Below are 15,126 nucleotides of genomic sequence, written 5' to 3'. Positions count from 1 at the left end.
TATATCTAATTGGATGTAGGGGAGCATGAATTATTATAGTTGACATTACCCTTGAGGTAAAAGGTTGTGGGGCAAAACTATAAGCCCCTGTCTTTCTCTGTGTCTGATTAAAACTCCATAACCACAAGTATCGCGTGAGTGTTAGCAATTATGGAGGACTAAATGATAGTTGAGTATGTGGACTTGCTTTTGAGCTCTGACATAGACTCTTTCCGATGTTATGATAAATTGCAATTGTTTCAATGACTGAGATTATAATTGTTAGTGCCCAATAAGGTTTCTGATTCATGCTTTGGCTTTGTGAAAAGATCATCACTTGAACATGAGTAATCATATGACAAAATCTATTTATGTTGCTATTATGAAATAATCATGATGCCTTCATGTCCGTATTTTATTTTTATCAACGCCTCTACCTCTAAACATGAGGACATATTTATTGTTATCAGCTTTTCGCTTGAGGACAAGCGAGGTCTAAGCTTGGGGGAGTTGATACGTCCATTTTGCATCATGCTTTTGTGATAATATTTATTGCATTATGGGCTGTTATTTCACGTTATGTCACAATACTTATGGCTATTCTCTCTTATTTTACAAGGTTTACATGAAGAGGGAGAATGCCGGCAGCTGGATTCTGGGCTGGAAAAGGAGAAAATATTGAAGGCCTATTCTACGCAACTCCAAAAGTCCTGAAACTCCACGGAATACCTTAAAATAAATAAAGAAAAATCGTCGCCAAAGATGAAGGCCAGGGGGCCCACACCCTGCTCACGAGGGTGGGGGGCGCGCCCCCCTGGGCGCGCCCCCCTACCTCGTGGGCCCCCTGGTGGCTCTCCGACGCCCATCTTCTCCTATATGAAGTCTTTCGATGAGAAAGAAATAGAGGCAACCTTTCGGGACGAGACTCCGCCGCCACGAGGCGGAACCTTGGCGGAACCAATCTAGGGCTCTGGCAGAGCTGTTTTGCCGGGGACAATTCCCTCCGGGAGGGGGAAATCATCACCATCGTCATCACCAATGCTCCTCTCATTGGGAGAGGGCAATCTCCATCAACATCTTCACCAGCACCATCTCATCTCCAAACCCTAGTTCATCTCTTGTGTCCAATTCTTGTCTCCAAGTCTGGGATTGGTGCTAGTTGGTTGCTAGTAGTGTTGATTACTCCTTGTAGTTGATGCTAGTTGGTTTATTTGGTGGAAGATCATATGTTCAGATCCTTTATGCACTTTATGACCCCTCTGATTATGAACATGAATATGCTTTGTGAGTAATTACGTTTGTTCCTGAGGACAAGGGAGAAGTCTTGCTATTAGTAGTCATGTGAATTTGGTATTCGTTCGATATTTTGATGAGATGTATGTTGTCTAGCCTCTAGTGGTGTTATGTGAACGTCGACTACATAACACTTCACCATTATTTGGGCCTAGAGGAAGGCATTGGGAAGTAATAAGTAGATGATGGGTTGCTAGAGTGACAGAAGCTTAAACCCTAGTTTATGTGTTGCTTCGTAAGGGGCTGATTTGGATCCATATGTTTCATGCTATGGTTAGGTTTACCTTAATACTTTTGTTGTAGTTGCGGATGCTTGCAATAGAGGTTAATCATAAGTGGGATGCTTGTCCAAGTAAGGGCACTACCCAAGCACCGGTCCACCCACATATCAAATTATCAAAGTACCGAACGCGAATCATATGAGCGTGATGAAAACTAGCTTGACGATATTCCCATGTGTCATCAGGAGCGCTTTTCCTATTATAAGAGTTTGTCCAAGCTTGTCCTTTGCTACAAAAAGGACTGGGCCACCTTTCTGCACCTTATTTACTTTTGTTACTTGTTGCTCGTTACAATTTATCTTATCACAAAACTATTTGTTACCACTTATTTCAGTACTTGCAGAGAATACCTTGCTGAAAACCGCTTATCATTTCCTTCTGCTTCTCGTTGGGTTCGACACTCTACTTATCGAAAGGACTACGATAGATCCCCTATATTTGTGGGTCATCAGGGGAGTCCAACTCCCACCGGGAGTAGGACTCCCCCCTTTCCTATTAGGAAAAGGAGAGGGAAGGAAGAGGAAGGAGGGAGGGAGGAAAGGGGGGGGGGGGTCGGCCCCCTTCCCAATTCGGATTGGGCTTGGGGGGGGGGGCGCCCCTCCCTTGCTCCTTTCCCCTCCTTTCCACTAAGGTCCAATAAGGCCCATATACCTCCCGGGGGGTTCCGATAACCTCCCGGAGCTCCAGTATTGTCCCAATCTCACCCGGAACCTTTCCAGTGTCCAAATATAGTCGTCCAATATATAGATCTTTATGTCTTGGGCATTTTGAGACTCCTTGTCATGTCTGTGATCACATCCGGGACTCCGAACAACCTTCGGTACATCAAAACTCATAAACTCATAATAAAACTGTCAACGAAACCTTAAGCGTGCGGACCCTACGGGTTCGAGAACTATGTAGACATGACCGAGACACGTCTCCGGTCAATAACCAATAGCGGAACCTGGGTGCTCATATTGGCTCCCACATATTCTACGAAGATCTTTATCGGTCAAACCGCATAACAACATACGTTGTTCCCTTTGTCATCGGTATGTTACTTGCCCGAGATTCGATTGTCGGTATCTCAATACCTAGTTCAATCTCGTTACTGGCAAGTCTCTTTACTCGTTACGTAATGCATCATCCCGTAACTAACTCATTAGCTACATTGCTTGCAAGGCTTATAGTGATGTGCATTACCGAGAGGGCCCAGAGATACCTCTCCGACAATCGGAGTGACAAATCCTAATCTCGAAATACGCCAACTCAACATGTACCTTCAGAGACACCTGTAGAGCTCCTTTATAATCACCCAGTTATGTTGTGATGTTTGGTAGCACACAAAGTGTTCCTCCGGTAAACGGGAGTTGCATAATCTCATAGTTATAGGAACATGTATAAGTCATGAAGAAAGCAATAACAACATACTAAACGATCAAGTGCTAAGCTAACGGAATGGGTCAAGTCAATCACATTATTCTCTAATGATGTGATCCCGTTAATCAAATGACAACTCATGTCTATGGCTAGGAAACTTAACCATCTTTGATTCAACGAGCTAGTCAAGTAACACACTAGTGACACTATGTTTGTCTATGTATTCGCACATGTATTATGTTTTCGGTTAATACAATTCTAGCATGAATAATAAACATTTATCATGAAATAAGGAAATAAATAATAACTTTATTATTGCCTTTAGGGCGTATTCCCTTCAAGGGTGATGAATGAACGAACAAACAATAATAGGAACAGGGGCACCAGGTTTTAGAGGGCTTGTGATTTTGTGGTTGCAGCAAGCCCGCCTTGTAGGCCCGATGAGTTATCCTGTGTATTTTATCTTGCTAGACGAGTTATCCAGCAATACTAGTGCATAGTAGAAAATTATCATAGATCCTGGCTGTAACCTGCTTTTGTGATTGTGACTTTGCCCCGCATGATTTTGTGGGGATTTGGTACCAGACTAGAGGTAGAGGCTTGACAATTTCTTGCTGTTTCAGTCAAGTGCTTTATAGATAGCTGTCTCATATGCATTTTCCGTTCCTAATGGTGCTTTTGAATTTCCTTGCCAGGCCAAAGAAAAGAAGTTGTTCTCGGTGGAGTTGCACTTGAGGATGAGCACAGAGAGAAATTTAATCAAATCCAAAAGGTAGGTTCTTTGTTCTTATCAGATGTTGGCAGATTCTATTTGCTATGCATATGCCAAGTGTGTCTACCTGATTGTAAACATAACTGCAATACTGTATATATGTTGACAGACTGGTAAAAACAAACTTGTTGTGGCTGGGTTTATGGATCTTAAAAAAATTCATCTATGCTTTCCTTACTCATACAAAACACCCAGCTGTTGTTCTTGTTAATACAAGTGTGCGTACCATCGGCACCTTCACCAAACAGAAAAGGCTCTAGCCACATATTCCTCTTTACTGAAAACTCATTGTTCTTTTCTAAACTATTGCAAAAATCGAGCAGTGGTACTGATTATATAAATTTTATATTGTCTTGGTAGCTTCCCTCGTGTCTGCCACTGATTGGTTTCTGCTTAACCCATGTGTAGAGGGAGTACTAAACAACAGGATTTCAATCACCTTGTATACACTAGCAGCTTGCTTACACAGTTGTCACTTTTGCTTGTGGTAGCCATTATGTGGCTGAATCATGTCTGTGTCTACTAATCATCAGTTAATAGTATTTAGCTTCTTTGTGATGGTCTGGGACTATTTTACGGTGATGTGGATATACTTTCTGATTTAAAGTTACTAATCTGTGGTCTGGTGTCATATTATGGTCTAATATTTTTTGTTTTGACTCTTTTTCTGGTGCGAGGAAAGCTGTGAGTAGACGTCAACGATGCCTACTTGTTTGGTTGCTACATTGATGCATGCGCTGGTCAAGCAAGCACACATGCATATACGTACATGTTAGGATAGTAGCAGATATTCCCTCTGTTCCTGCTATATTCCTGTGTAAGTGTATTTCTGAGAGATGTGTTATGTAAACCTGGGAGATGTGTTATGTGATGTGGTATGATGGATGATTCGACATGGAGTTTTCCTGATTTGAATATGAAACAACTTTGTCCAAACATTTCTTTCAGAATCTGAGATCTAATATTGGACAAATAATTGGGCTGGAAAAGGCAACAACCCAACAAGCATTGGACTGTTTAAAAAGCGAAACAAAAAAACCTTAGAAAATAAAAAAAAGAAATATACTGAAAAAAGGGCGAGGCCCCCTAGTATGGAAGAACCTAACAAAAAGGCCGAATGGTGGGGGTATGGCCCATGCTGAAATTAATAGGAAAAAAAATAAAAGGCTGAATTGTTGGGCTCGGCCCATCTAAAACACCTAATCGGACCGAACTGAATCTTGTTAGTGACCTTTTGAATTGGTCATAGTTTTGCCACGTCAGATTGCCACGTCGGATCCGTCGTGGCCTGGGCAGACAGTCAGTGACCAAAACAAAAGGTCATGGGTTCAACGACCTTCTGTTTTGGTTGTAAACGTCTACGACCTTCTCACAGAGAAGATCGTTAATTTCAGTTTACGACCGTCAGCTTTTGACCTTTTGTTTTTTGTCACAAAAAGATCGCAAATTAAAAACAATGACCTTTCAGTGATCAATAGTCAAGGCCACCTAACCGACTAGGTCTGGATCACCACCACTAAGCCATCCAAATCTGAATCAGGGCAACTAACTCGGGTCAACCATGGACGACGCCGGAGTTGCGGTTGCACAGCATCAGAGCCGATGCCTGCGTCGTACACATGGCCGGGAACCGTCGCCGCCACCTAGAATGCCATGGACCGCCGCTCAGGTTCCAAGACATCGCCATCTACGCAAAAGGTAGAGGCCGGCGCAGCCCGCCATGCGAGTAGGTGAGGGAGGGCATGCCGCCACCGATTCCATGCGGGCTTTGCCTGGCGGCGTGGAATGAAGGGTTGGTGTTCGGCGGCGGCTAGGGTTTGCGTCCAACTCGCTATCAGGCGGGGGAGGGGGGAGGCGGTTGGCCCTCAACCTCAAGGCTGGAGATGGTGAGTGAACCGACCGCGAGAAACCAAAGAACATTTGATCATGGCTGAGTCAACCCGTGTTCCTAATCATCCAGCTTTTCGGAGGGCAGATCTTTGGTTGGCCCGGCTCCAAATCTCGGTCCCGTACGCTACGCACGCAGAAACTCAGAAGAAGAAGCACCGTATAGCACGCGCAATCTGAAGGAGAAAAAAATAGTAAAAGAAAAGAAAAGACCAGGCGTGCGGCGCGCTGGCTATAGACCGCTAGCGCTAGGTAGCCGAACGCGGCATGCACCCCGCAGTAAAGGCGCCGAGTTTAATTCCACCACCCCTCACCTCACCAAACCAGCCAAGCCAAGCCATCTCTCTCTCTCGCCTCTCTCTGCCCGTGTGTGTGCGTTTCTCGGGACTACGGCCTCTGCTCCCGGAGTAAATAAAACAGGTCAGGAACCGGCGCCGGAGGAGGAGGGAGTGAGGAGGCAGCAGCAGGCAGGGAGACGTGAGATGAAAGCAAGAGGCGCACACTGAGCCGCAGAGAAGCTGTCGCCGAGGAGGAAGAGAGTGACAGAGGTGGGCAGAGAGCAGTAACAGCAAGCAGTTCGTCCTCGCCATGAAGTTCATGAAGCTCGGCTCCAAGCCGGACGCCTTCCAGGCCGACGGCGGCGGCGACTCCAGGTGAGCCCCTCCTCTCTTTGGCCATTTCCAAGCTTGCATCTCCTCCTGCTTCCTCTCTCCTACCTGCTGTGCTGTGTGAGTGTGATCGAACAGAATGTGCTTCCAGCTGCGTTCGATGCATTTCCTTGCAGTTCCAGCGTTCTTGGCTTCTAGCACTAGGCCGGATTTGTCCTCGGCTGGCCTTTCGATCTATGTCCATCTCTCAAAACTTTTTTCCCTCTGAAACAAATGCAAAACAATAATGCATTGTTTCACACAAGAAACTGGCCTTTTTTTTACAGGCGCAAATCTTATCTCGAGCATGTATTCTTGATCTTTTTCTCCCTAAAAAAAGCCTTTCTTTCTAGTACATGGGTATTTTCTACCCCTGATGAACTCATCTTGAACTTTTTTTTTTGCGGGGGGAACTCATCTTGAACTGTGGGGCTGCGGCTATGCTACCCCTGCTACTGGTCGAGCGCTCGTGAGCTTACGTGCCTGAGGCATTTGACCAGTGACGAGGCACAAAAGGCTGGCCCTTCCCCACCTTCTGGCTGCTGTACAAACAAGCCATGGTCGTAGCAGTTGCAGTATGGATCATAGGATTCTTTTCTGTTCGTTGGAGTAGTATTTTACCTGTAAAGTTGCGATTTCTGATCAAAATGCTGCTTGTTTTCTCTTCTCCCCCCTTTGCCATGCACATGGCCACGCCCACCGGATCTTGGACTTCACACCTCTTTACGTTATTTTTTGGTTTTGGGTGCGGCGTATCTGTACGTCTGGACCTCAACAAGAATGTTCTCTCACTGCTAGTATTTGATTAATACTACTAGTTGTTTTTGTAAGAGAATGTTTGGTAAATCAATCAAACTTTCGGAAAATGTTGTATGTATTTCAATGACAGAATAGAGTACTCCTCAACATTTTATTCGTGTTCATGATCTGCTACATTCTCAGCTTCTACCATGTCTTGTTCAACATTATCAGCATGTAACTGTGAACAGATCATACTCCCGCAGATACGTGCTGTCCGACCTGCCGTCAGACATCGTCGTCCATGTCGACGACGCAAGGTTCTACCTGCACAAGGTAATTAATCGATTGATTCCTCTGCATTTTACCCATTGAAATCATTGCTGCTATATCTGAACTTCTGAAGCCATGGCCTTGAGCTCGAGTTATTAGAACAGACAATGCATCCGCCAACGTACAGCTACTAGCACACCGCAAGATGCGGCTGCGTCTCAACATCTTTCGGTCAAGCTCTGCCACTTGTAATTTGGATCCACGCTGCCCGCCGCTCAGAATCTTTCCAGTTCCTCTAGATCGGCTTTCCATTTCCACGAGCTTGTATATGCGGACGTGGCTGGTGGCTGCACACGTTTGCACGTAGTGCCTCGCAATTGAATATGCCCATTTGCTGCGTCCGCTCGACGCAGACACAGACTGCTACATCAGATCACCAATTCCCCACTGTTCAATCAATCATGGATACCAAAACTTTCTTGTAAAACCATCGGTTAATAACTTATGTAATGTTGATGTTTACAGTTTGTGTCTGTTAATGGCTGCTGTAATTCTGATGTGTGTAACCTGGTTGCAGTTTCCTCTGCTGTCCAAGAGCAGCCTGCTGCAGCGGCTGATCGTGGAGGCAAGCCAGGGCGGCGCCGACGAGGTGCGCGTCGACGGCCTGCCCGGCGGCGCGAGGGCCTTCGAGATCTGCGCCAAGTTCTGCTACGGCATGGTCGTCACGCTCAACCCGTACAACGTGGTCGCCGCGCGGTGCGCGGCGGAGCACCTGGGCATGACGGAGGACGTGGACAAGAGCAACCTCGTGTTCAAGATCGAGGTGTTCCTCAACTCGGGCGTCTTCCGGAGCTGGAAGGACTCCATCATCGCGCTGCAGAGCACCATCGCGCTGCTGCCGTGGTCCGAGGACCTCAGGCTCGTCGCGCGCTGCGTCGACTCCATCGCCGCCAAGGCCACGGCCAGCCCCGGGAGCGTGGTGTGGTCCTACACGTACAACCGCAAGGCGGCGTCGTCTGATGAGATCGTCGAGGCTCGCCGGTGCTCGTCGTCGTCGCCGGCGGTGCCGCGGGACTGGTGGGTGGAGGACCTGTGCGAGCTGGACGTGGAGCTCTACAAGCGCGTCATGGTGGCGATCAAGTCCAGAGGGGATAGGCTGCCTTCTGATGTTGTCGGGGAAGCTCTTAGGGCCTACGCCGCGAGGTGGCTCCCGGAGAGCTGCCGGCGCGGTGATACCCCGGCAGACGACGACGATGCCTGCGCCATGGAAGTGCTCGAGACCATAGTGTGGCTGATGCCGTCGGACGGCGATGGGTCGTCGCCGTGCGGCTGCTCCTGCCAGTTCCTCCTGAACCTGCTGAAGCTCGCCGTCCTGGTCGGGGCAGGGGAGCTGCTGAGGGAGGAGCTCATGGACAGGATCGTCCTGCAGCTGCCCGAGGCTTCGGTGAGCGACCTCCTGATACCCGCCAAGCCGCCGGCGCAGACCACCTACGACGTCGAGCTTGTCGAGGCGCTCGTCGGCCGGTACATTCGGCGCGCCGGACTCGACGACATTGACGGGGAGGATGTGTTTGAGACGAACGGGGAGGCAGACGACCCTTCCTTGCTGGCGCTGTGCAAGCTCGTCGACGGGTACCTGGCCGAGGTCGCCGCCGACCCGAACCTGCCGGTGTCGAGCTTCGTCGGGCTGGCGACCTCCATGCCCGAGTCGGCCAGGCCATCGCACGACGCCCTGTACACCGCCATTGATGTCTTCCTCAAAGTACATATTACATCTCATCTCATGCATGCTTGTTTGCCAAGAATCGTACCGTATTTTGTGATGATCTTGACACGAAAACTGCTGTCAGATGCACCCAAATCTGTCCAAGGTGGAGAAGAGGAGGATCTCGAGCCTGATGGACGTGAAGAAGCTGTCCAAGGAGGCGAGCATCCACGCGGCGCAGAACGACCGGCTCCCGCTGCGCGTGGTCGTGCAGGTGCTCTTCTTCGAGCAGATGCGCGCGGCGGCGGGGAGCGCGAGCACGTCGCTCCTGCTGGCCGCCGCCGGCGACGGCAACGCGCACCTGGAACTGGACGACGACGACGGCGACTGCTGGAAGAACCGCGCGCTGGCGCTGGCGCTGCCGGAGCCCCCGACCCCGTCGGCGGCCCTGAGGAAGCAGATCGGGAGCATGAGCCTGAAGCTGGTCGGCGAGGACCGCCGCCGCGCCGAGGACGTCGTCAGTGAAGGCCGGCGCCTGGTGAGGAGCGCCAGCATCGCGAACCAGAGCAGCAGGATGTCGCTGTCGTCGCGGTCGCGGAGGATCTTCGACAGGCTGTGGGTGGTCGGGAAGCCGCCGGGGCCCGGCGAGGTGGTGAGCAAGAGCTCCGACACGTCCGGGAGCTCGCAGAGCCCGCGGTCGTCGGCCAAGCCGCTAGGGTCCAACAAGTCGTCCGGCTCGTCCTCGAGGAACCGGCGGTACTCGGTGTCGTAGGCCAGCGACGGCCTGCCGGCGCCACAGGAGGTTGGCTGTACAGAGGAGTGTCCGCGGACTCGGTCGCCGTCGCCACATCAACGGGCACCGACGACGGACCAAATGCTGCATGCTAACTTCATTTCAGGGTCTGTTTTTTCTGGAGAAATGTATTGATCCGAAGTGCTCAACCGATGATCAGCTAGAAACTAATCCTTATTTTGTCTGATCTTTGATACGACCGGCTGGCCTTTCTTTTTCTATCTTGTCGCAAAAGGTATGTGTCGTGGAACTTCTAGAACAGTGAACGTAGCTGCTCGGATTGTGGAAAGTGATGACGATTCTAGATGAAAGTTTCAAAAAGAGCTCGACTTTGAATTAACAAAATCAATAGGCCAGCATTTACATACAGCCATCATGAAACAGTCTGACCGAAGGACACATGGAGTAGATAGAGCAGCCTACGATGTAACACACACAACAAGCTAAAGAAATCGGAGAAAGAACATCTTGCAAATGTTGATGCCCACTACACTCAAGATACAAAAACAACTAAGCAGAATAGGCTTCCTTGATGAGCCGATAGCCGCAAGAGGACGAATCAACACTGCTCCACTGGGTTGAGGGAATACAACTCCTTCCTTCTCTAATTCCCAAGAGGGATCCTAGCCTCCCATCTTGGCTCGAAGGACGCCACGCTGTCGATAAAAAGAGGCGCTCACCCGAGAGTTAGGCAAGGAGCTAGTTACGAGACCACCTGGAGATAACACAGGACACGGCTCGCTTGAAACTTGAAGCACACAACGCAGCCTACTTCGCCGCCGTCCTTAGACACCCGAGTAAAGGGGAAAGCTGCTGGGAGTCGTCGAAAATGAAATTCAACACCGAGGACAGGGAGACAACTCTGGCGAGATGAAAGAAGGTGAGCCATTACCGAGAAAAACCTGGTGCTCGTCGTCTGGCCGGGCTAAAGCCATCGGGGAGGGGAGCCCTATGCCCTTCCTCCCAGGGACGAGGATGTTGACGCATTGGGACTCGATGACATTGGCTGGACCGGAGAGCACCACCAACTGAGATGACGACACACCTGCAAGAAAGAAAATATATTATGCATGTAAATTTTCATCGTGTATTCTTAAAAATGTTCTCCATGTATTTAACAATATTAATCACTTTTTGTATAATATTCACCACATTTTTTAGAAAAATAAATCTATAAAACAGAAAACATAAAGCAAATGGACAAAAAATATGAAAGGAGAAAAGGGAAAAAACCGAGCAGAAACTGAGTCATGGCCCCGATCCAACGCTTCTCGTGTGTGCGAGTCCTATCATATTCCTCAAAAAACGCTAGAGTTATATCTCGCTTACTGGGAGATGTAGCCTCGCCTCTAGTGCCGGTGGCACTCATATCTTAGTGGGCCGACCCGTTGAACTGGTTTTGCAGAGGTTCTATGGACCGGGAGCAACTAATTAACGACCGCTCCTTCGGGAGCCTCGCAACGATCAGCGTCACTTGTCGTGCTCTCAGTCATTCGCCACGTGTCGCGCTCTGGACGCTTCCTCCGGATTTTGTTTTGTTATTTTTTCGCACGCGTTTTCGGTTTTTTAAATGGTTTTTTCCCGCGTTTTTTTGACGCTTTGGTTTTTCACTGGTCTTCCCTAGCTTTTCGATAAAAAAATTGATTTTTTTCCGCAAAAAACACATTTTTTCCGCGAGAGTCACGGTTTTGTTTCGTGAGAGGCACGGCTGTGCTTTCGCGAGAGGCACGGCTGTGCTTTTGCGAGAGGCACGGCCATACCTCTTGGAAACGGAAAAAAACACGTTTTCTATTTTTTTCCTTTCGCGAGAGGCACGGTTTTGCTTCCGCGAGAGGCAAGGTTGTGCTTTCGCGAGAGTCACGGGTGTGCCTCTCGAAAACGAAAAAAAACATGTTTTCTGTTTTTTTCTTTCGCGAGAGGCACGGTTTTGCTCCCGCGAGAGGCACGGTTGTGCTTTTGCGAGAGTCACAGCCATGCCTCCTCGAAAACGAAAAAAAAACGTGTTTTCTGTTTTTTCTTTCTTTCGTGAGAGGCACGGTTTTGCTTCCGCGAGAGGCATGGTTGTGATGTCGTCAGAGGCACGGGTGTGCCTCTTTCGGAAAGAGAAAAAAATCCGTGCTTCCGGTTCGGTGTTCTCGTCCGGTTTTTTTTGTGAAAAAAAAGTTTGTCAAAACTTATTAACATGGGATCTAGTTTTGAGTATCTCGACGCGAGGAATCCAACGGTGAAAGCGGTTCGAGATTTGGACGCACGGTTAAAATGATAAAAGATTTTGACTAAACAAATCTACGAAAAAAAAGGAAAACTCCCAGGTTGCGACAAGTGGCGCGCATGCAGCGCGCCACTTGTCGCAATCTGGGGAAGTTGGAGTGATCTCCGCAAGTAATACTCCTTAACTAGTGATTTCGCTATGGACCAGTAGACAATAGTTTTAGAATCTCCCATGTGGTTTTTTAATATTTATTCTTTCTGTGCTTTCTTAGATTTTCCCCTTTTGTAGTTTTCGTTTTACTTTTAATTTTTAACTTTCCTTTTTCAATACATGTTGCTCACTTTTCGATACAGGTGAAAGATTGTTTTTATAGAACATTTTTTAAATATATGAAAAATATTTTTCAAAATCATATTTTTAAACATTTTATCAGTGATATTTAAACAATTTTCAAATTTATAGAGAACATTACTTAATATTAAAAAAATATTTTTAAATAACAAGAACATTTTTATTATATTCCATTAAAAAATTTCAATAAATGTTTGATATTTTCAAATACTAGCTGATCATTTTTTTTGAATGCTATTTTTTTTGAGTTATGTAAACATTCTTTTACATAGCAGTATTACATTTTCTTTTGAAAAAGGCATGGATATATTTTGAAACATGTGAACAATTTTTAAAATGTCACAACCATTTTTTAATATACGAAAACTTTTTAAAACTAGGTAAATAAAATTTTAATTTGTTTATAAATTTTCAATGTTATTTCGGCGGTACAAATATTTTTTAAAAGTTGCAATTTTATTTTGACACTGAATTAACATTTTATCAAATCTGTGATGAATGCTTTTCAAAAGGTAAGTTTTTTTGGGAATATATATATTTAGAATATTTTGAAAATAGAAATAAAAAATAAAAAATAAACGCAAAACGATAAAATAGAATGAAACTACGGCTGGAAGATGCCTCCTTCCCAATAAAAGCTTAGGGTTCCTTTGCCTCCCGCCGGCGCCGACGCCGGTCCGCCTCATCTCCGGTGGCCTTAGGGCAATGGCGGCGTGGTAGATCACGGCCGTTGCCGGTGGGAGGGCTCTGTTTTTAGATGTTTCTTCAAGTTTTATTAGGGTTTATATCCTGCTTAGGAAGACGAGACGAAAGTGGATCCTTGAAGATGGAATAAGGTTCTCCTCATGAAAATATGCCCTAGAGGCAATAATAAGGTTGTTATTATCATATTTCCTTATTCATGATAAATGCTTATTATTCATGCTAGAATTCTATTGATCGAAACCTTAAATACATGTGTGGATACATAAACAAATACCGTGTCCCTAGTAAGCCTCTACTAGACTAGCTCGTTGGTCAAAGATGGTTAATGTTTGCTAACCATGGACATCTGTTGTCACTTGATAACGAGATCACATCATTAGAAGAATGATGTGATGGACAAGACCCATCCGTTAGCTTAGCATATGATCGTTCAGTTTATTGCTACTATTTTCTTAATGTCAAATACATATTCCTTCGACCATGAGATCATGCAACTCCCGGATACCGGAGGAATACCTTGTGTGCTATCAAACATCACAATGTAACTGGGTGATCATAAAGATACTCTATGGGTATCTCCGAAGGTGTCTGTTTAGTTGGCATGGATCGAGATTGGGATCTGTCACTCCATGTATCGAAGAGGTATATCTGGGCCCTCTCGGTAATACACATCACAAGAAGCTTGCAAGCAAAGTGACTAAGGAGTTAGTTACGAGATGATGTATTACGGAATGAGTAAAGAGACTTGCCGATAATGAGATCGAACTAGGTATGAAGATAACAAAGATCAAATCTCGGGAAAGTAACATACCAACAAACAAAGGGAACTATGCATGTTGTCATAAGGTTCGACCGATAAAGACCTTCGTAGAATATGTAGGAACCAATATGGGCATCCAGGTTCCGCTATTGGTTATTGACCGGAGAAGCGTATCGGTCATGTCTACATCATTCTCGAACCCGTAGGGTCCGCGCGCTTAACGTTCGTTGATGATATAATATTATATGAGTTATGTGACTTGGTGACCGAATGTTTTTTGGAGTCCCAGATGAGATCATGGAAATGACCAGGAGCTCTGAAATGGTCCGGAGGTAAAGATTGATATACAAGACGATGCTATTTGGACACTGGAATGGTTCCGGAGTATATCGGGTAGTCATCGGATCACCGGAAGGGGTTTAAGGAAGTCCCGGGAGGTTAATGGGCCTTATGGGCCAAGAAAGGACAACACACCATCCCACAAGGGGCTGGTGTGCCCCTCCTCTTGGCCGCCGACCCTGTGGATGGAAAGGGTGGAGGGCTATCCCCTCTTTCCTTCCCTCCACCTAAGAGAAAGGAAAAGGGGGGAAGGGGGGGGGGGGGCGGAGCACCTCCTCCTTACTCCCCCCCACAGGCAAACAAGGAAGGAGGCTCCAAAGGGCAGGCATCCAAGGGGGCCGGCTGGCCACCTTGGGGCGCACCCAAGGGTGCCTCCCCTCCCCCCACCTATATATATGAGATGGAGGGGCACTACATAACCCCACGGAAATCTCTTAGCCATGTGTGGCGCCCCTCTCCACGGTTTAGACCTCCTTACAGTTTTTCTGCAGTGCACGGCGAAGCCCTGCGGGAACAAGTTGTGCTGCCGGATCTCATCTACTACTTCGCACGTCTTCCTGGATCAAGAAGGCAAAGACGTCATCGAGCTGAAGGTGTGCTGAATGCGGAGGTGCCGTACATTCGGTACTTGATCGGTTGGATCGCGAAGGTGTTCGACTACATCAACCACGTTAATAAACATTTCCGTTTTACGGTCTACGAGGGTACATAGACACACTCTCCCCTCTCGTAGCTATGCATCTCCATGGATAGATCTTGCGTGTGCATAGATATTTTTTTGTTTTCCATGCAACGTTCCCCAACAGCGGCATCCGAGTCAGGTCTATGCGTAGATGATATGCACGAGTAAAACACAAAGAAGTTGTGGGCGGTGATGGTCATACAGCTTACCACCAACGTCTTATTTTGATTCGGCTGCATTGTGGGATGAAGCGGCCCAGACCAACCTTATATGTCCACGCACATGAGACCTATTCCATCGACTGACATGCAACTTGTTTTCCATAAAGGTGGATGGCGGGTGTCTGT

The 15,126-nt window shown here is 47.2% G+C and overlaps 1 protein-coding gene across 2 annotated transcripts; it reads left to right on the top strand.

The window, feature by feature from the left end:
* Positions 1–5,861: 5,861 nt before the first annotated feature.
* Positions 5,862–9,964, top strand: LOC119341493 (BTB/POZ domain-containing protein NPY1-like). Of its 2 annotated transcripts, none has more exons than XM_037613366.1 (4): positions 5,862–6,227; positions 7,226–7,295; positions 7,810–8,994; positions 9,083–9,964. In XM_037613366.1, exons 1-4 carry the CDS (start codon positions 6,163–6,165, stop codon positions 9,707–9,709), a joined length of 1,947 nt encoding a protein of 648 aa, XP_037469263.1. In that variant the 5' UTR covers positions 5,862–6,162; the 3' UTR covers positions 9,710–9,964. The 2 variants fall into 2 exon arrangements, with proteins under 2 accessions (XP_037469263.1, XP_037469262.1); XM_037613365.1 differs by having other exon boundaries at positions 7,211–7,295.
* Positions 9,965–15,126: the final 5,162 nt, after the last annotated feature.

The sequence above is a fragment of the Triticum dicoccoides genome, chromosome 7B (genome assembly GCF_002162155.2).
Source record: "Triticum dicoccoides isolate Atlit2015 ecotype Zavitan chromosome 7B, WEW_v2.0, whole genome shotgun sequence".
NCBI lineage: Eukaryota > Viridiplantae > Streptophyta > Magnoliopsida > Poales > Poaceae > Triticum > Triticum dicoccoides.
Note: the sequence above shows the minus strand (reverse complement) of the source record. Positions and strands in the feature narration are given on the sequence as shown.

Excerpts from the sequence above, each read along its gene's own strand:
- LOC119341493 (XM_037613365.1), top strand. The coding sequence starts at position 6,163 with ATGAAGTTCATGAAGCTCGGCTCCAAGCCGGACGCCTTCCAGGCCGAC. Across the intron at positions 6,228-7,210 it reads GACGGCGGCGGCGACTCCAG|ATCATACTCCCGCAGATACG; the intron begins GTGAGCCCCTCC and ends AACTGTGAACAG. Across the intron at positions 8,995-9,082 it reads CCATTGATGTCTTCCTCAAA|ATGCACCCAAATCTGTCCAA; the intron begins GTACATATTACA and ends AACTGCTGTCAG.